A 22,172-nucleotide genomic window follows, 5' to 3' on the forward strand; every position below is an offset into this window, starting at 1 on the left:
GGAAAGAGGTTTTATCATTTGAAGGCAAATTTGTCCGATGTGACATTCTGACCTGATACGGTTGATCCGTATCGATGTCAATGATCGGTGGTAACAGATATCAGTACCAATATCGTGAGTTAAATCCCTGGATGTGGTTATGTTGGTAGTAACTTGACACAATTCTATGGAGTTGGGTGATGAGGATGGTGATGATTATGATATTGCATGGCAACTCAAAAACAAAATGGGATTCTTTCAAGTTCTTGCAGATTCCAAAATATTACCCAGGTATCAAACGATTGAATTGCCACATAACATTTCCGGATGGCACAACTAGGTGGAGAATTGCAACTTGGAAAACCTTTCCGCCTATGGCTTTTAATAAAGTAGAAAAGCAGAGTAAATTTCATGTAGCCAACTTGCAGGAGTTAATTCAGAAGAGTGAAATAAAGGTAGACCGGTTAAAGGTGCAACCCAGAATCGAGCTAATGTTGAAGTGTATATGCTAACAACAACGCATCTTTCAAAAACTAGGGTTTAAAAACACTGAATCGAGATCCGGATTGGTCTCAGCCGATTTCAATTCACATCGAATTGGAATTGTTGTAGATGCCCTCTAGGATTTTTCCATACAAAACGGCAGAGACGAATCTGCCAGAATTGATATCAGCCTTCTGCAGATTCCAATCTGGCATATATGATCAGATCCGGCTCGTCTCATAGAGCTCAGGGACTAGAGTGTTCCCATGGCTGGGATGACCTCAGCTGGATCACTCTCTGGTCCTGGAGCTCTATGGAGAGAATCCTATATGATCCCAATTCTTGAAAAGCTGTTCATGACCTCTATGTTATAGCATTAGACATCATGACATGCAAGCAGCCATGGGAAAGGAAGACGGAAATTTTATAAAGGGGGGATCTGACATAAACAAATAATAACAATACATACTTCCATTAAAACAAGTGATACAGACTAAAATCTAGAACTAGAAAATAGTAATATACACAAGAAAATTTCCAGGTAGAGCTGAGGATATTTATTGATAAAATCTCCAGTCACAAGCCTAGGGCCTCACGGCTTGACCCTCCTCATAGATATACTGTTCCTTTCTTTACAGTTCCAATAACAATTATACTCAAAAGAAATTTCTTTACAGATTCTTGTGAAACATTGTAAATTTGTCTCGCAAGGATCACTGTCTCTAACCTCAATTGCCTAAACAACCTAAATATGACCTCCTCATAGATGCTCTCTTCATCATAATCAAATTACAATAATGTGCCGAATATACAAGTTGGGAGGGTTGGGGAGGGAATCAAAATCTTATTACAGTGAGCCTATATATTTTCCCTTTATTTACAACCATTATAAGCTCATTCATACCCTACCACTAAACTCTAATATCTCCGGTTTCCGACACATTTTCGGAAGAAAATAAAGACTCGGATGATAAGCTAAGACAACTTGCCTTGTTAGCTGTACAAGGATGCCTGCCCTTTTACTGCCTGCCAAGGGACTCCTCAAGAAGAATATGAAGATGAAATCCCAATGCGCCTTTCTGCAAACATAGTGGAGATGGAACATTAGACTGGTCTCACTGAGCAACAAGAACCCGAAATTGCTATAGAAATATTCTCACCTCCAGCTGTGATGAGCTTTTCAACACGTGCAACGATGTGTTTGCCATAAGTGTATCTCTTAAGCGCATTCAAATGGACCTTGATGCGTGACAGGATCAACTCACGACTCTGATCATCACACGTTTCTAGAACCTTCTGTACAACATAATTTGCGAATGGATCTTTCATCATGGCCTATCATTTTGCATTTTGTCAATTTCCATCAACAAGCACCAATAGCAAATTTTAAAAAAATAAAATAAAATAAAATAAATAAATGGAGAGAATTTATTCTGCATTCCACTCCTTAAAGTCGAACAAGTTGCATATACAAAATAGGCTTTTGAGGATTCTTTGCTCGGAAGTGATGATAAGGAAAAGCAAGAGGTAAAAACTCGCCTTCTGATACATCAATAAAATTAGTAAAAAGAGATGTGACAATAAGAATGGAATGCCAGACACCAGATACCACAATGCAGAGCCCAACTGTAAGTTAACAGAGTGAGGCCAGTCTAATTCCTTGGGGATGTCATTGAAATTAACTTTCAATCAACATGTAAAATGATAAAAGCTTTCTCATAAACAAATTTATATTCCAGCATCTCAGATATCAACCTGAATTGGAAAACGTGAGTAGAAGGGCTATAGAGAGAGATGGTCCACTTCTTTATGGTTTCATTTATCTTTCAGTTGTCCAGCACAAGGGAAATTACAAGGGAACCTGCCTATTTCCTAAATTCCCTAACCAATTCACCAACTTAATCTGAAATGCTGTTTGTTGGACTCTGAAGTTACTAGTTGACTTCAGATAGTCCAAGTCAATGATACAAGAGTTGTATGATAACAGTCCAGCCCCAGTACTGAGCTTTAATTGGTAACCACAACTACCAGATTCTCAAGTTATCAGGATAACGGTTACCCAATTTTCAAAAATCCACATGATTAAACGAATGTTAAGCAACAAAGTTAGGCCAGTCCAATTAAACTAAACTGAACCACACCTAAAAGGCCAGTCAAATTTTCATATTTTATTATGCACTTAAATCCTGGCATTTTCAAGAATGTAAAAGAGTATACCAGGATTTGTTTGGAAGAACATGGGAAGGTGGAATCAGTTTGCCTCGCCATGTTGTAATCAATAACTTCCGGTATCATTACAATTAATACATTAGTATATGAATTGATTTTTTTCCCATATTAAGGTCTTAATATTAAATTATCCACCTTGCAATTTTACGAAGGAAAAGGTCCCACAAACCTGCAAGGGCTCATTCTCCTCTGTGGCACCAAGCATCTCATTTACCAAAAGTTGACGTTCTTTGGGACCACCAAAAGTCAAGCACTTCTCTACAACATTAGAAGCAAACTTCTGTTGACTCATCTTTACTATCTGTCCAGCAAGCTTGCTGATTATAGCAGATCGTTCATGTGGTTTCCCATGTTGCAACACATGCTAAACAAAGAGAGACGGGAGAAAAGGATAAAGGCAATTAAGGCAAACCATTAGTAATAACTACAAGAAGTAACCAAAAAAAAAAAAAGAAGAAGAAAGAAAAATGGCGGGCAGTATGAAATTCACCCACATCATCTTGAAAAAGTTCACATGAAGAGCTACATGCCTCAAACGGAAAATGTAGGATATCAAACTCTGATGCAAAGGAGAGAGTAGCTAGGTACAACCACAGAGAGAGGGAGAGAGAGAGAAATGTGCACTGCTAGTAAGCACAGATGTAGTAACTTGAGCTAAATCTTTGGGTTCTCAAGCCCAAGCTATGATGCAGTTGCATGAGCATTGCTGGACCAGCATGACCCAATCTGGACACCAAGACCTAGGCGAACCCAGCCCAAACCATAGTTCATATCAGAAATATTGACCAAAAATTCAGAGATTTCGGTGGTTTCGGCGTACCCCGAGACGAAGCCTAGTACTTGAAAATTTTCAGCCCAAATTTCTAGCAATGGCCCAGAAAAAAAATACCTGGTTTCTATCAGGTTCCAGAAATTTTGACCTGAATTTCAGTTTTGACCAAGGTCAAAACCCGAGATTTAGAACCTTGGCCCAAACCAAGATTCTGGTCTAATAGGGGTTGGTAGGGTTTTATTTATTTGTTAGATTGCATTTGTCAATCAATTGTTTTTTGTATTATTATTATTTTCTGTAGCAGTCATGAGTTAAGAATTTTGAAGTTGCGTTTGATATCAAACTCAATTTCAGTCATGGAGTCTGAATATGTTTAGTTTCTGTGTTTCTGTTTACAAGTCTTCAAATATGAATGTAATCCACGAAATATTCAAAGTTGAATATTGAAAATTTGAAATTGGTTACTCACGGTGTAAGTGTTACATGCTACTGTCTTCTTTCCTCTCTCATTATTCCCAGCTCGGATGAGAGATTCACCTCTCAGGTGAGTCCCGCCCACTCCTTTTCCTAATTCATTCCATCTCCATTTTTAGTTCCCTTGTTCCTCTTTCTTTCTTCGGTTTCTCCTAGTCCCTAGTTATTGGTGGCATGGTTCAAGATATAGTTCAGTTTTGACAGCTATCGAAATGAAATGATGTGCGATGCAGGAATATGTACAGCTTTCGGTCGAGATTTCGGTGTCAAGCTGAAATTTTGGTCAAATATTTTGTCTCGCCAATATTTTGGCCAAAACATTACTTTCATTGAGTTATAAACATGAGTTTCGAAAGAAATGGTCAAATTTTTTACCCATATAGCAAGTTTTGCCGGTTTCTATAGTAAACCTTCAAAAAACTCCTTTTTTTAATTTTTTTTCCCAAATCGTTCTCTTAAAAGACTTGTTGGGCAGTAGAGGAACATATTGGAAGCGACTATTTGTTGCATTTTTGGAAGATTTTTGCAAGATTCAAAGTTGGAGCTATATCACTTTTCCCACATTAATTTTTGCAAAAAAAAAATTGGGTAAATACTTGAAGGTTAACCTTCATCTTTTTATATGATACGCATTGGGTCATCATTTGTTCATAGCATCTTCTCATTCCCAGCCCCCGAACCATACATACCAGTCCCAGTTCCACAGCCACCATCCAAGATCAGTGGCTCTCGATCGAGTTCCTTATGGTTCCATTTATAGGCTGTTGTTTCGAGAGTTGACTTTCTTGCACCCCACTATGACATGACTAGCTTTTGTGATACAGTCAGAGGATTACGAGATTCTAGTGGTTTTGATCCACCCGGAACTCGATGTGGTACTGGGACTCTAGGATGGGCATAGGAGTGACTTTATTGTATTCTTGACATTCATTTCTTCAAATCTTTGTAATGAACCATGTATAATGTATGATTATAAAATTTTTTGTAATTTATGTTTATTCATTCCTAATGAATATTTAAGTTGTTTTAATTGAATTAAGCGTGTCCTGATACTAAACTTTGTGTGGAATAGGCCATATTAGAAAATGTATACAGCAACTTACAATGTATACTACCAAACTAAGCTCAGAAGTCAAACTACCATTTGAAGTGTATTTTTTAAAATCTAACGGTTTCACTATGCTTAAAAGGCTTAAAATAGGGTTTCCTGGAAGTTTCGGCACCTAATTTGACCACTTAGGCCTCGAAACCCTTTACCAAAACTTGCAGCCGAAACCGTCCAGGTTTCGACCGAAATCTTGAATGTTGATTGGTAATTCTGGGGACTGAGAAACAAATTGTTAAGACCCCCATGGTTCCTTCTCACCTCTATTTGACATCAAAAGCAAACTGTTTGTTGTCCCCTCCGGATGTGTCAATTCTCCTTGATTGATCTATTTTTTCAAAGAGCCTGATATGAGTTTGAGAACAAACCCAAGCTAAGCAGGCCAGAGCTCAGCTTGGCATGGCTGGTGAAATCCCATAATGCGTATAAAATTCTTAAAATTTAAATTCAATAAAAAATAATAATACACTGGATAACATATTTTAAAAAAACTTAACACCCTAATGTTAGCATCAAAAGGTGAGACAATATAAGGAAACCACCATATGGGTTGGAATTGTGAAGGGCAGGATTCTGCTGACAGAGGTACCCTTAGAGCTATGAAAGATATCTAGAAAGTGCTTCTTTCAATAAAAAATTGTTATTTATCCCCCCCCCCACCCCAACCCTCCCCAAAAAGAACAGTGATAATGCAGAATCTATGGAAGCAAAAAAGCTTCTGTGTTTGCTCAAGTATGGATAAAGAAACCATGCAAAACAAATAAATAAAAATAATCAGGAATACAACCAGTAACCTATGATGACTGTCAAGAAAGAGAAAATATGTCATTCTGTGGTGGTCATAATCTTGTATATAAGCGACACATATTTGCAACACAAACACATACCTGAACCACATAATTTCCATATTGGTCTTGTGCTAGTGTACAAACAGATTGCAGGATTTCTTCCATGATGATATGTTGCGTATTGGCATCATCACAGTGCTCGAGAACCCTCTGCTAGCAGTAAGACAAGGTATTAAAGGTTGGCATAAAAAGACCTGCTGATGAAGAATGAGAAGAAAAAAATTAGACTTCTCACCTGAATAACCCGGCAGCCGTACGGGTGGGTGGATAGTGCCACAACTTGCCCATAGAAAGCTAAGATAATAAACTGAATGCGATCTTGAGGGACACACTCAATACACTTCTGGATAACATGATTACCATTCTGATCACGAACACATTTCATGACTGAACCATCAAGCTCTGCCACCAACTGAGTCTGTTGATCCACATCAACCACCTCCAAAGCCTGTAGAAGCAATGACTAAGTGATGTAGATCGACTGAGGAGTATACTCGCAAGAAAAAGAAACAGTCAGCCCTCAAGTCCTATTGAGCCCAGCTTTAAAAGCCCACTGGCGGCTTATGTTTTAGGCCAACTAATAGGCCAGGCCTGGGCCCATTAAGTCCCTTTATTATGCCTTGCATAGGAAGTCTTCAGTAGAATCTTTTAAGTAACTGTGTCTACTTTTATAATTGCTTTGTTTAGTAATAGTGACTGTATTGGGGAACCTAAGCCTTATTCAGAGACCTCAGACAATATCTCATTTTGCACGGGATACATCTTCATTCTTTTCTCACACATACTGGGATCAATCAGCATGGGACCAATGACTTCAAAAAAGGACGAGATGAACTCATGTAAAGGAGCAAATATGAAGCTTGGGATCATTTGGTCATGGATGAGTTTAACTTGGGTTATTTTTTGCAATTTCCACCAAAAGAGTCTAGGCATTCAGGGTCTTATATTAAGTCCCAAGAATCAAGATGAGTCCAATCCTTGTAGTTCTAAGAATTAATTTTCTACACGTGTTTATTATTTTTCCATTAAGATTGGATTTAAAGGTTTTTATTTTTTTGAATATAGAGTTCGAAATAGCCGAGCTCATATATACAGTTGCTGGGAAGCTATGTAAACTCAGTTTTTCTGATTGAATGAAACTATACTGATTTTCAGCAGTTCTTTTGTTCCGCCATGGTCAAGGTTTATTAGCTTCTTTTACATCTATTGCTGGTTTTATCTTTCACCACTACATTCAGATGCTGATTCTTCAATATTGTGCTACTTTTAACGTGAAAACCAGACACAGGTTAGTTTATTGACCCTATTACTTAATTTTAAACTATGGACAAATATCTATCTTTTTTTAAGTCTCTGGAAAAATATCTATTTTGTTATTGCATTGTTCCTCTAGTTTTGGATATGCTCAAAATATCAGAACATCACTGAGAACCTGACACTTCAGTTTCTTCTTGATTTACGGATTAAGTTCTTGATTACTTTAACAGAAAATTAAAGCTGGTTCTTGTTAGTTGATATCTCATCCTTTATTAATCTTTCTGCCAACCAATTGCTATTCCATTCTCTCATGTTGACAAAGTTTCATGTAAAAAAGAGTTGAATTTTCTTCCATAGAGCCTAGAGGAAGTCAATAATGATGAGGCGAACTTTCATTTCAAAATTGTCGGAGTTAAACACTGTGTCTGCCTCAAATCACTTAACCAGGAGATACCTGATAGTAGTGTTCAAGCAAAATTTTACCGAAATTACCGAAATATTTAGGTTTTGCAAGAAAACGAAACAAAAATATTATTGATATTTACATGCAAAATTTAATGAAATTTCCAAAAAAACTCAATTTAGGCAAAAAGTGCGAAATAATTAAAAAAAACCAAACCTTTCCTAATAGGCCATTGGATATAGAAGTAGTAATCCAAATAAATGAGTATCAAGCAAACATGAATATTCAAATTGCAAACTTCATAGTGTAACAATGGAACATTCAAGAACATGTGGAAGCAGAGAGAGACAAAGTTCAGAAAGTACCTTCTGAATCACTCTGCAACCATACATTTGAAGACTTAGAGGCAAAACATGACCAGTAAGCTGGCTAGCTAACTCCTTTCTTTGACTCTCTGTACCATGCTCAAAAAACTGCCATTCAAGAAAAGCTATGTCAGCGATAGGTCAAAATATTTGGGCAAATTTGGTGAGTTCCATTAAATGTAAAACAAATACTTTCTGAATAACATAGTTCCCAAAGACATCCGTCATCAAGGTACGAGCTTGAGGAATGATCTCTGGAAATATCTTGTTTTTTTCTTCCACAGTTGCAGTTTCTAGTTTCTGCTGAATAAAACGACTGCCATACTGATCAGCACTACATTGAAAGAAGGGAGAAAGAAGTCAGTTCCATTTACTGTAGCAACATGAATAGAATGAAAACCACAAAGGATCCAGGGGGGAAATACCTGAATTCAACTACATGGCCAGAAATCTCTGAAAGTTCAAAACTTGTCTTGTTGTTCTTGAACTCTTCTAATAATGACGAATCAAAACGTTCTTCCATATTATTGCCATTATCCAAGTGCCACGATCCCATAGACCCTCCCATTGAACTCCTTATCAATGATGGGATATGTGAGATTCGCTCGTTCTGCCTAATAGGACTTCCAGCTCCTGCTGAAGAAAGTACAGGACTTCCCATAGGGTTTCCTGGATATGGCATGCCAAGACCGAATGTAGGATTCCCATAATAACCATGATTTAAAGAACCTGATTTATCTGGAAATGACATGCCATACTGTTGTTTCTGTTGTGCAAGCAATGTCTCAAGGTATGCTTTCTGAAACCCAACAAAGTCCGCATGTGAAGTGCCAAGGTAATTTCTCCCCAAAGAAGGATCCCTGAGGCTAGCTGCAGCCTGTACCGCATAATCAGAAGTTCTTTGCAGGTATTGTAAACATAGTGGGTCCATAACAGGCACTTGAAGGCCAGACCCTTGATTTCCACTTCGACCAAGACTTTGACCTTCTACACCCCCTGCCAAAACCGCACATGAAAGCAAAACATACCTCAATAACAAAGGGTCTAAATAAGGTTCTTAGATGAAGGAAGAAGCAGAAAATTGGCAGGAAGAAAAAAAATACCTGCTTCAATGTGATCATTCACCACTAAATTCAGCCTCTGATTGATTGAATGCACACGAGGTACATAGCCAGCAAAGTCAGTACTTGGCAAATCTGTATTCTGATAATGGACACTGGATCCTTCCAAACCAGCAGAACCACCCGCAAAAGGTACTTTTGAATACAGACTGGCAGCAGATGATTCTACTCCAGGGAAGTTCACTTGCCCATCCAAATTTGTACTAGAAAAATTAAGGTCTGTTACAGTTGTATTCTTCTTTGCCCAATCTTTATAGATAGTGGGTATGGTTAGTGTCTCAGCTTCAGTCTTGCCAATAAGTTGATGCTGCAAACCCTGGGTATGACCATTTGGCATATCAAAAGGAAAATTATGATTATTAAATTCTTCTTTAAGTTGACATTGTACACGACTAACTTTATCAACAAGTTTATTTTTGGACAGGCTTAATCCAGATAAAGTAGCAGCAATGTCAGCAGTGTCACCCATGCTAGAAGAAATACCATTAAAGGCATTTGAAGCTGCAACTTTATTTTCAGTACCAAAAACTCTGCTCCTCATTGGAGGAAGACCAGGAGCCGGAGATCTCCCAACCAACTGGGGTTCAGGAGTTGCATTTCTCGACAGCGATGAACCCATAGAAGATGCAAAAGATTGAGAAACAGATGAACCAAAACTCTGAACTCGAACCAGGCCAGGGGAAGTTGTTCCAGAACGTAAGCCCTCTAAAGATTCCAGTCCATTACTTAACTGTGTCAATTGGGGGTCAGATATGCCCATCGGCTCTGCAACATCATCAAAAGCACTACGGCTCACTGGGCGTGAAATATTACCTAATGCTGGAGCAGGCTGAACAAGTCCTTCCTGTAAAAGAAATTACATCAGCAAAATTACATTCATAAAAGAGGGAAAGAATAACAATAATTGACAGTTAATTCTTTTTAAGTGATGACAAAGGAAATAAAATATATCCTAGTAATCATCAGCAGATTTAGCTACAGTTAAATGATCCACGGACTTTGAATCCAGAAAGACTACTAAATTTAAAAAGAGTGGCTCGCACAACAAAACTGGGCCTTTATAACAGAACACTACTCAAATGAGATTGAAAACTTCCATTCCGTCAAATAGGAAAAGGTCTCGAAGAGTGAAGAAGGTCAGTTCGGTGGTAAGATCTGAAGGGGAGATTCACGGGTAACTGCGCAGGGAATGCGGTAAAGCCACATTGCCTCTCTCCTATTCTCTAGGCCACTGTCCTCCTTTCATCATTCATTTCCGGTTTTCACGGCATTGGATTCTCACCAATGTTTGCATTACACAAGCCGACATTCTCGCTTCCGCTTCGTCCACACTGCTTGCGCGGTTGCTTCCCTCTAAGGCGGAATGCTTCCCTACCGATGCATTTTTATATTCCACATCTTCGGTGGATCGCTAGCCCCGCTCATCTTCCTCATTCAATGAATAAATATATAAACCAATACCAGAATGAGTGGACTGCAAAAATTTATTTTATAGTTTTTTAGTTGTCCCAACAAAAAGACAGCACCTAAACTACAACATGATCCAAGCAAGACAAGAACTAAAATGAAGCAGCTTCTTAACTCATGGAACAAGGAAATAATAAAGGCCTCAAAGTGATAGATTTGGATCCCTCCAAGAGGAGTACGACCAAGCGGAGGTGGAGCCTAAATTGAAGCGTTTCTGATTCACAGGAGAGACTCAATTCGATCATGCTACACAGTATGCCAACCAAGGTGCACGTGTCCCCCACACATTCAAGATACTCAAGAGGCCTGCATCACTAGTTCAAACCAGATGCAGAGGATAGCGTGAAGATAGATGTCACGAGCTTCTTTGACACACTTGGAGGCCTAAGCCTAGAGAAGAGTAGTAGATATGGTGGGTATAGACATCCAAGACAATGGAGTGCACCCTCATTTTCTATAGATGACTTCATTGCAGCATGTGGTGGGTAGATGGTTATGACCAGTAAAACATCATCTTTTTTATTCCCCATTACATATGAGTGTCAATCACAGGGTGGGTCTTCAGCTATGGATAACATCTTCTCACACCCATGGTTCAAGGTTTCCACCGATACCGTCGAAATTTTCATATTTCCACGGTATCCCAGGACTCTGATATCAAATACCATGTGACTTTTAGAAGTCATTGGTTTCGACCAGTATCGTCGAAATGTGGGAATTTTCCTCGAACTGTGAGAATTTTCGAGTGGACCAATGGGTCAGCCTTTATAAAACATTCTCAAATGGGAAACCATGCATTCTTATTTCAAAATTTCGACCCTCTCCCCCTATTTCTTTCTTTATGAAGTGGGAAACTTGGGAAAACACTCAAGATTTTGCCCTTGTGCCATCAAATCTTCATTCTAAGCTTAGATCTTGCACGTTCATATCAAATCTACCTAAGGAATGGAGCTTGGACAAAAAAGGTAAATCCCATCTTCCCCAAACCTTGTGTGTCATCCTTCGAGAGCACCGATTCATTTGGATGTGATGGTGGGTATGGACAATATGGTGGATCTTATTATTCTTATACTTCATTTGGACAGAAGGGTAGTTGAGGGGGTGGGTCATCTTTTGTTGACAATATCTTTGGGTATCCATCCCAACCTTGTGTACTACATTCACATCCTATCACTATGACTGAGCCATTCCCTATGTTGGGATACCTAGCTGATGTTGATGATGCATCTTATAGATGGACAGTGACGGACTACCAAAACAATTGGGCCCAAAACATGTCATAGGACTCATATGTGGTGCATTCAGAGGAGCGGCTACAACATCTGCAGTGGTATGCAGCTCATGGACTGGAACCGCTTAGACACTATACTTGGAATTGGTAGTTGAGTGTTGACTGTTGAGACAAGAGACTTGAAAGATAACTCACAATTATGTAATATTATTATTTTTGGATCTTTTACATTATGTTTTGTTTGTTTTAAACTTTTAATAATGTATTTCACATTTTTAATTAGTAACTTATATATGTACTTATGTAGTATAGTTTCAGTCAACGACTCAATGTATATTAGCAAACTTTAGTCAACACCACAAGTATTACTTTAGGTGTTTTCTCCATGAAACTAATTATGTGAATGTATTAAAAATGTCTAACATAGGACATACACAAAAAATAAGGAAAAAATAACACATTTGAGGTCAAAACCAAAGTTTCCACCAAAACGGGGAAAATTTCCCAGATTCCAAGGGTCGAAACCCGATATTTTGAACCTTGCTCATACCTAACATCCCTAATTCACCACGTTGCTATGATGGATCCACATTTGCATCGTCTTTGCAACCCAATAATCTATATCCAAGGTTGGGTTACCTGGAGTATGTTGCAATGACATACCAGGTTGGTGTGTTGGACTTCAAGTGTTTATTTAAGTATACCATGACATGACCGTCTTTTCTGCTAGAATCGGAGGAACGGTTTTGTTGGCAGCCCCAATCATCTAGCAATTCGAGGCTCCCCCAAACTCTATGTGGCAGTGACATAGATTTGGAGGAACAATTGTACACTTGTACATGACTACTTGCAAGTGTAATATTAAATGATTTTTCTTCACTCTTAATGCATATTTGAGTTGTTTTCATTGAATTTTGAGTGTCATAGTAATAATTATGTGTAGAACAAGTTACACTAGAGAAAGCATACAGCAGGGCATAGTGTACACTAACAACTTAATGTCCAAAACCAAACTAACATTTTAATGCTTAACTATGATTCCCTGAAGTTTTGGGCCAAAATATGGCCATTTTGGTTTCATTCGAAACCCAAAAATAATTGTCAAAACTGAAATTTAGAACCCTACTTACAATGCCACTAATCAATCAACACTGCTCGAGAGATACTAGCCTTCAGCCTTAAGGCAAGTCCCATATGGAACTAGTGCAATCCACCCATGATAGTGGAATCCTTCATGATATCTCCAACATACGAATATCTATCCAAGAAAATAATGAAAAATAATTTTACATCTTTTCACCAAAAAATGTAAATAAAAAAAAAAAACGAAGGATAAAGAAAATGTCACTTGAGTTGAGGTCTATTTTTCGAGTGAATTACATTAAGTGTAGAGTTACAATTACCACTTTGTTGAAATTTGGCTCGATATTGTAGCTCAATGAGGTAGATGCTCCTAGATTAGCTGAGGACCGTAAAGATGCAATATATAATAATGTGAATCACACACAAGTGACTATAGCATCCCATGAAGTAACCAAAGCCATTGAACTTGATTGTTACTTCATGGATAGACAAAAAAATTAAAGAGAGATTTTAGGTCAAAAAACCTTATCTTAAAAGTAAATATCAATGCCCTGATAAATCTCATCCTCAATGCAAATACCAAGTTCTATTTTTTTCACTAAGGATATTGAAATGGTAAGTGCAACTGATGAGCACAATAATGTGCGAAATCTTAGGGATATAAGTGTACATTTTGCCCCACTTTAGATAGTCCTACTTCTGGTTTTCCTTTTTTTTTTTTTTTTTTTTTTTTTTTTTTTTTGCAGTTTCCAAGTCTACAAGAGAAAGTGCTTAAAGTGAACCAAGAACCGGTCCAAGCTTGAACTAACTTGTCCAAAGGAACCCACTCAGTGGTACCACATCCTCTCTCCTACAAAATCCTGAAGATTATTCTCTCTCCTTGCCACCTCACAATATCTTGAAGATGCTATGCAGAGATTCCTTTCTGATTTAGTCAAGATTGCAAGATATTGGTTAATATTGCAGGGAAGGAATAGAATCTGTTAATTTTGGAAACAGTTTCTCTTTCCTCACACAATATCTCAGAGCATGAGGATTTTTAACAATATTGATTTTTTTTTTCTTTTCTTAAAGAAGACTTGTAGAAGGAATGAGGTAAGACCAAAGCCCTATAAAAGCCCCTTCCCCCCTCCTAGGATGATAATTCCCCTTAGTTTATTCTCTCTTTTTTTTTTTTTTTTGCCTAGTTTATGCTTAGGACCCGTTTGGTATTGTTCTTAAGAAACGTTTCTATCGTTTTTCCGTTTCAATAGAAGGGAAAAACGCAAAAAACTGTTTGGCAACCATATGATGTATTTCAGTTTTTTTGAAACAAAAGTTGGAAAAAAAACGATTTGAAGAACCGAAGATGGAACGACAAGAGGGTGTTCTGTCCATGTTGTTTCGCTCCAAACGTTCTAAAAAATGAACTATATTTTACAACTTCAGAGACAAGTTCCCGATAAAATACTCGCCTCTTTTTTTCACCTCTGCCTTTCACCTTTGCGCACTCAGAGCTGGAGAAGAAGAAGACAGCTCGCCGGAGAAGAGAAGCACGATCGACCTTGAATCCTCGACTTCACTCTCAAGTTCGACCGACGGAATACACTCGCCCTCTTTTTTCACCTCTGCCTTTCATCTTTGCGCACACAGAACTGGAGAAGAAGAAGATCGATCGCTGAATAAGAGAAGCACAATCGCCAGAGAAGAGAAGCACGATCGCCTGAGAAGAGAAGAGAAGCAAGATCAACCTTGGTTTCCCTTTTGATCTCTGCTCGTTGTCGCTCAAACAGGTATGCCCTAGCTCTTTGCATCTTCTTTGATATGTTGATGATGGATCATGACCTCAATAAACCTTATAATACCCTGATCTACAACCCAAATCAATAATGGAGAGTTCGGTATTGTTTACCTCTAAAGCCTCTGCAATTTGACCGATCGGACTTGGGTTTTTCTAGGGTTATTTTTTGAGAAATCTTGTATCTCCAGATCGGCAGACCTGATCTGCAACAGTCTTGGTCGAAGGCCTTTCTTGGGGAGGTCTCGAATATTTCAAAGGATGGGGATGATCTGCTGGTTAGATCTCCCTTAATTACCAATGTCGATATCAACAAAAATAACCCTTGGTAACAGAGAACATGTGATCAGTAGGTTGGTTAGGCCCTGTTTTTGGTTCCGTTTCATCTATGTTGTGGTGCTACTTTTCCTAGGTGGAGATATCATATGTGGCTGTTGGATGTGCTTTGATTTTATTCTTTTATCTTTATATATTTCACAAAGCTATAGTAATTCAGTCCATTTCAAACTTAAGTTGAAAACAGGGCTGCTGCCAGAACAGAATTCATCTTCCCATTTCTATTATGCTTGATTTCTTTGTTACTTTGCTTGGTTTTATTGGTCTTTCCATTATCTCTCCCCAAAACTGATTTTATTGGAGCATTGTTACTTTGCTTGGGTATGATTCCAAATCTGATTTCCATATTTCTTTGGTAATTTTTATTTGATAATTGTAATAAGACATTGTTACTTGGGTTTCTTTGTTACTTTGCTCGGTCTTATGTCGCTTACATTACTTTTTGTTTCTTTAGTACAAGAAATTGTTAGTCTTCATGCATGTAAATATGTTTTATAAATGTTTGTATCATATTCAGAAGATTAGCTTTGTTATTTCTTTTTTTTAGTGTTCAGTCTTTTTTAACCCAGTACGCTAACTTTTTACACTAACTTATAATGTTTAGCTATTATGTCTGGAAGTAGTATCCCTACCGTTAAGTGGTCAAAACTTGAGATTACTGTTTTCATTGAGGCAATGAAAGAAGCTGCAAAAAATGGTCACAAATCCAGTAATTCATTTAACAAAACTGGATGGGAGGACATTACAAAGCAATTTCAAAAAGTTTTAAATCGTACAATTGGGAGAGAACAATTACGCAACAAGATGAACAAGTTGAAACACGAGTTCCAACAATTCAAGAGACTACTTGACACAACTGGATTTGGGTGGAACTCAATGACAAAATCAGTCACAGTTGATGATGAGTCCGTATGGGATAGGGCAATACAGGTACAATAGATCTCACTAGCTAGTTGAATTATTTCAAAATTAGATTGCATTGAGTAGTACATATGAGTGATACAATGACTGCTTATGCAGGCAAATCTGAGTGCATCTCGTCCTCGAGATTTCAGTGTGAGTGCATGTGAGGCGGTATTATCCTCTATACCGGATATGTCTAAGGAGACATACCTCTATGTCCCCACTCATAAGAGCAAATTGTGAAATTTACGAGAAGAGTTGTGGTAAATATACAACCAAGTCGGATAAAAATATTGAAAGAGAATTTTTCAAGTGTCAAGATTCATGTAATTTTTTCATATGGGTGGACCAACTACATCTATGTAGATGTAGTAAAGGTCAATGCAAAGTACGAACTACGACGAAAGGTCCAAACAAGGGACAGTATTTTCTATGTTGCCCAAATTCAACTGGGGTAATTTATTTCTACGATTGATCTATACCTATAGATAATTTTAGATTTTTTTTTTTAATTCTATGTTAAATTTCAACGACCCTAATCACATCTATTATTTGATATAGGCTGATAACCGTGGATGTAGTATGTTTGCATGGTTGAAAGATGAAACACATATCTCTACCAGACAACATACATTATGTTTAGAAAGCTCAAGCTCAACATCAACATCATCCACACCACCATCCACTTCGAATGAGTACATAAAAGGATCTCTGGAAGGAACATTTAAAGGATTAGAGGACCAAACAAATAAGATGAAAGACATCCTCCAAGCATTCAAGTCTTTAGACTTGGACAAAAATTGAAAATTTGGGGAATTATGTAATAATTAACTTGGACAAGGCATTGTTAATACTGTATTTTATTCATCCTTTTGAAACCATGTTTTTTTTAGTTGGTATGTAATATTTTATTGTCCCAAAGGATTTATATGTTCATAGTGTTTTAATGTTATTTCTGTAATTATTGACTTTAAAAAAAAAAAAAAGAGAAAAAAAAAACTGTTTCTGAAACAAGCATTACCAAACGGCAGAATTGTCGTTTTTTTGTTCTGAAACTGTTCTAGAAATAGATTCACCAAACAGCATTAAATCGTTTAAAAACGATGTTTTGACACAGAAACTGAAATTTCCGTTTTTGACACGAAACGGAGTTTCTGGAACATAAACGATACCAAATGGAGCCTTAGTTCTCTTCTCTCTCTCTCCTTATGTTTCTTCAAGATTTTATTCAAGTGATAAATGATAATGCAATTCAGTTTTTAATTGTTAATTTGTTTAATTATTAGTTTACTTTGTTAATTTAATCCATAGTTTAGTTAATTTAATTAGTGCACTCCATAGTTCTAGCTTTCAAACTTTCTAGTTCTAAGAAAGAATTGGTTCAAGTGACAAGAATCAAGAGTTTTCAAGTTCAAGAGAACAAGTTCTTCATCAATAATAATCTTGTTCCAATACCATCACTCCAAATCAATCAAGTTTCAATTCAGCTTACACATAATCAATGTATGACAAAGTTAATTGGTAGAATTAAGATTTTTATTTAAATACAACTAGTGGAATTAGGATTTTTATGTTTTTTTTTTTTTTCCCTTGTGTTCTTATTTACATATGTGCTATAATTGAAGGTGATGCCTATAGTAGTGTCTCTCTCGGAAATTTGGCCGATGTATTGAGAATTTTTCTTTACTTTCTTGCTTTATATTTCAGTTCTTTATTTGTTAGTTTAGCTTTATTATTTGCAGATTCTTTTTTTTAGTTGTTATTTTCAGCATTTATTTTACTTCTCTAATTAAAGTAATCCGGCGTTATAACTGTTTAATTTAGATGTTGAATGTGTAGGTCGTTTTCTTTCGTTTATATGCATGTTTTAGGACCATAATCTAAAATCAACCATCTCTTATTCACTCTCGCCGTACTTAGAGTAGGTAAGATAGAGTGACTAATCTCTTTGTGATCGACCCGTTGGCTACAACATACCATATGCTTACAGTAACATATTTTTAAACTCAAACAACCCCCCCCCGCGGGCGGCTGCATGACAAAAAGCCATCGGATCATAATCGGTTCAAGGTGTACTATAAATTACTTTTTTAAGTTCAACAATTTTGCCACAGCTACAAACATTAATCATCAGAGTTGAGCACCGATGAAAGTGTCACCATATCTTAGTTCTTGTAGTTATGTCCGCTAGTGTAAGATAATTTACGGTTGAAAAGGTCTTATTGAGTTAAATTCTAGTTCTTCATTTTTCATATCCATCATAATGCTCTTAAGGGAGAACTGCATTCCTATTTGTACATAAATAAAGAATAAGTAACATGAGTGGTTCTTTACATTTTACACTATAAACATGAAAAAAAAAGGAAAGGAAAGGAAAGGAAAGGAAAGGGAAGGGAAGGGAAGGGAAGGGAAGGGAAGGGAAGGGAAGGGAGGGGAGGGGAGGGGAGGACTATGTAAACCAATGTTATAAACAAACTAGTCATGAATTATCAAACACAGATATTAATAAGTTGAAGCATTTGAATAAGGAAATTAATTGGTAATTGAGAAACATAAATAAAATAGCATTTCATGAACTAATTTGCTTTCTACTTTATGAATGCATAAATATCAGCAAATTTGTTTCTTCAATCAAAATATAACCAAGTGAACAACATAAGCACCATGAATAACAAAATTCCAACATCTCTCGTCAAGTAAACATTGGCAATACATCACACAGTCAACCATTCCCTGGTTGCGAAAAAAAAAATACCACCAAGAGAAAAGCGGCATGAAGGGAAGTTAAGCTATCTTAAGACCAAGTAAGCACAAACTGAAAAGCATTCAACACATATAACACAAAATTATAACTATAATATGGACAAAAATCAATACTTTTTTGAGTTAATAAGAAGTTAAAACATCTTAACAAGTAGCTTCTATTTTTTTTCTTTAAGAGATTGTAGGTATCAAAAATTAAATATGACCCTAAAATGGAGAGCTATGATTATTAAAAGCACAGCTATGTGTTTCGGAATACATCAAACACCTGTAGCATGTCGGCCAGGCTCTTCCTCCTCGCGCCCAACCCCACACCAGCCAATCCAATAAGACCATCAGTCCCTCTCTCGAACCATTCTGCAGAAGGTTGCCTGGTAAGGTTCCTTGGTGTGACCGTCCTCGGTTCCATCAAATCTCCTTCGCCCCTCTGTGCCAAAATACCAGGCTGCAGTGAGAAGAGCGACTTACTTTCACCCTCATTCACCAAATCCTTCTTCCACCGGTCTCCAATTCCCCCAACTGACGATGTTCCAGTCTGGAATCTCTGTGCAACACGCCAATCCTCCTTTGACAGCAAAGGAGGAGGAAGCCTGGGATTGATATTTTCACGGGAATAGTAATACGACAGATAGGTAGGATGCGAGCGAATTTCTTCATCTGACATAATTCCATCGGTATTACCGTTCTGACAAATCCCAGAAAGATCAGTGCCCTTATTCCTAAACAGACCGCCCACAGCACTCAAGGATCCCTCCACCGTCGGAGGAGCGCTGCCGCTTCGGTAGATATTGAGATCCCTCTCACCATCGATTGTGTCTTTACAACGCCGCTCTCGCAGCAATAACTCAATCTCATTCTCCAAACTATCTTCTAAATTCCCGTTTAATCCTCCAAGGCCGTAACTTAGGGTCGGGTGCGTGCCTAGATCCGACAGCATATTTGACGGACTTTCTGAGACCATCTTCAAAATCCTGGATAGCGAAGAAATCAAATCAACAGAAGAACAGACTAATCTAACGGTAAACCCTGATGTCGTAAAGCGAAACAGAGTTCGAAGAACCAAAATTCTACACCTTTACGCCATAAACGCATCAATTCGATCAGCAACGACGAGAAAACCCAAATGATCCCACCAAAAGATAAATCAGAAACACGAAAACGGCAATTCAGCGAACGGACGGAACACCAAACCCGACCGAAATCCTCCTGTAATTTCCAACTTGTTGATCTCCGATAGAGGACGATGCAGCAGTCTCGATTAAAAAAATTATTGATTTCTGAGAAAAATTAAACAGTCGTCGAATACTCACACCGAAGATCTTTTGATACAGCCTATGGTTCCCGGCGAATTTTGAAGAACAAATGCAACTAAGCCATGGAACTCCTGTAATTAGTCGAGAAGGACTTCGGCAGGTAACCAATGTTAAATTCCAAGAGGAAGTCGAGGCCGAAGTCTCATCGCTGAAGGCAGAGAGAGAGAGAATTAGATGGGATTTTCGGAAAGGTGGATTTTTTTTTTTGGGGGGGGGGGGTGTGTTTGTGTGTGAAGTTTGGGAGAACAGAGAACAGATTTAGCAACAGCGACGCGTCGACGATAAGAACGCAGAGAGGGAATGAGAGTCGTCTGATCTTAGATGGACGGTTGCCGATTCCATATTTTGCGTTATGCAATGTCGATTGTACGGCGATATTATAGATTGGTAAGTTGATTATTTAGTAATAAACTTATGATTACCAACAAAAAAAAATAAAAAAAATCATTTCAGTGCCCAAAATAAATTTTTCGTTAAACTTAAAAAAAATAAATAAATAAAAGCCAGGCGTCGCTAACTTGGGGTGCATGGCCTGCGCCAGCACAATGGCTAATGTGATCATGCGTAATGGCATCAATATAGAATGAGAAAGGATCTTCTAAGCCAACAATGTACTGTATGCCCAAACACATTGATTTTTATTTTTCCTTCTTTACAACAAATAATAAAAAAATTTGCACTGAGCAAACTGTATGTTGTAGGCTCAGAGGCATTTCTCATATATAACTTGATGAAAATTACAAAATTGCATAATATTGAGTTTGGGTTTATCAAGATTATACAATATTGGGTTTAAGTTTGTAAAACTATCAAATACATTATTCCTCACTCAACCATGTACCTTCTTGATAGATTTACCTTGACTTCCCTCTACATTTTATTCACAAATCTATCATGTACACCACTGCAATCTCCCCACCCCACGGTGTTATTCCTCGCGCTTCACCCCTTCAACTCCTCTTGCCCCTTGCAATCCTTATCGGCCTTGAAACATGCCCTCCCCTCTCCGTTCTTCCTCACACCCACCCCTACAACTCCCGCCTCCTTTCATTCATTACCCACCTTGAAACATGATCTCCCTCTCCCACTCTCACTCACCCCCGTACCCCTATCTCCCTTGCTTCCTAATGCCCCCCGGTCCACGTGAAATTTGATAATCAACCCACCGCCCATGTGACCACTGCGGGGGCTTCAAACCACATTCATCTTGTTCTATTAAGACATCAACCTGAAAATTTGCATTAGTGTTATCCAATACCAGATTCTAAGTGTCAATTGAAGCTGTTATAGCAAACGATGGTTCTTCACCATATCTAAGAACACCAAGTTTTGACCGCTTCATGGTCAACAATACCCCATATGTAGGGCTCCAATTTTGTTCTATAATCGAGTTCACCAACCCAACATTCATCATTGTTTGAATCACTATTTACTCTACACCACATGCCACCGTATTATATTATGTTGTGATAGACAGGTAATTTAGATTCTCCGTCAACGATTTCCTCACCGAAGTTTAACCTAGCATGCATACCATGTGTAAGTTTACCCGCTTTCTATAATTACCACGACAACCTATAACATATTTAGTATTATGCGTCTTCACATGTTTCATCTACATTTTAACTTAACAACATAGGCTAGAGTTGGTGGATTATTTTTATTCACTATACAAGCCAATTTATAGGCTAACACATGAATGGTCTAAATAGGTCCTTCGTTGGGTGGACTAAGTACTTAACACTTCTTCTCAGTCTCATAATCTTAAAGCGAACCTAGAGATTGGGTATATTAAAGCCTCATCCATTAGAGTTTTTGTCTTTCTTATGAATGAGAGACAGTTTTGGGTCATACATAGACCCTTATGGCCTTATTTAGGCAGCATTCTCATGATCCATCATTCATTTACCCTCTTGGGACAGATGAAAAGAGATGAAATATTTTTTTTTGTTTTAAAGGACATGTAGGCAAATCAGATTTTGACTAGGAAAACTATGCCAAGTTTGATCAAAATATTAGAAACCTGATTAAGGGTCAATGAGACTCGTCCTGTATTAAAAAAATGAAAAGACCGAGATCAAATCATACCGAGTCATTCAAGATTTGTTTGTTTTGCCCGAGTCACAACAAAACGATAGATTTTTGTCAAAAGTTTAAGTCAGCATTTTTTGAATAGTTTTGAATTAAGATATATTATAATGATGTTAAATTTTCAATGACCGAAGTATTTTGTATTGAATCTAGTGACTATTGGATGTATACA

At 37.6% G+C, this 22,172-nt stretch overlaps 1 protein-coding gene across 3 annotated transcripts; it reads right to left on the bottom strand.

The window, feature by feature from the left end:
- Positions 1 to 996: 996 nt before the first annotated feature.
- LOC122086542 (pumilio homolog 4-like) lies at positions 997 to 20,149 on the bottom strand. Of its 3 annotated transcripts, none has more exons than XM_042655445.1 (10): positions 18,865 to 20,149; positions 9,019 to 9,880; positions 8,341 to 8,926; positions 8,108 to 8,249; positions 7,916 to 8,023; positions 6,126 to 6,338; positions 5,930 to 6,040; positions 2,861 to 3,055; positions 1,623 to 1,758; positions 997 to 1,541 (listed from the first exon to the last, which is right to left on the bottom strand). In XM_042655445.1, the coding sequence occupies exons 1-10, from the start codon at positions 19,555 to 19,557 to the stop codon at positions 1,504 to 1,506; spliced, it is 3,084 nt and encodes a 1,027-aa protein (XP_042511379.1). In that variant the 5' UTR covers positions 19,558 to 20,149; the 3' UTR covers positions 997 to 1,503. The 3 variants fall into 3 exon arrangements, with proteins under 3 accessions (XP_042511379.1, XP_042511377.1, XP_042511378.1); XM_042655443.1 differs by having other exon boundaries at positions 1,623 to 1,797; positions 18,865 to 20,148; XM_042655444.1 differs by having other exon boundaries at positions 1,623 to 1,797; positions 8,341 to 8,911; positions 18,865 to 20,147.
- Positions 20,150 to 22,172: the final 2,023 nt, after the last annotated feature.

Source organism: Macadamia integrifolia, chromosome 8, assembly GCF_013358625.1.
Source record: "Macadamia integrifolia cultivar HAES 741 chromosome 8, SCU_Mint_v3, whole genome shotgun sequence".
NCBI lineage: Eukaryota > Viridiplantae > Streptophyta > Magnoliopsida > Proteales > Proteaceae > Macadamia > Macadamia integrifolia.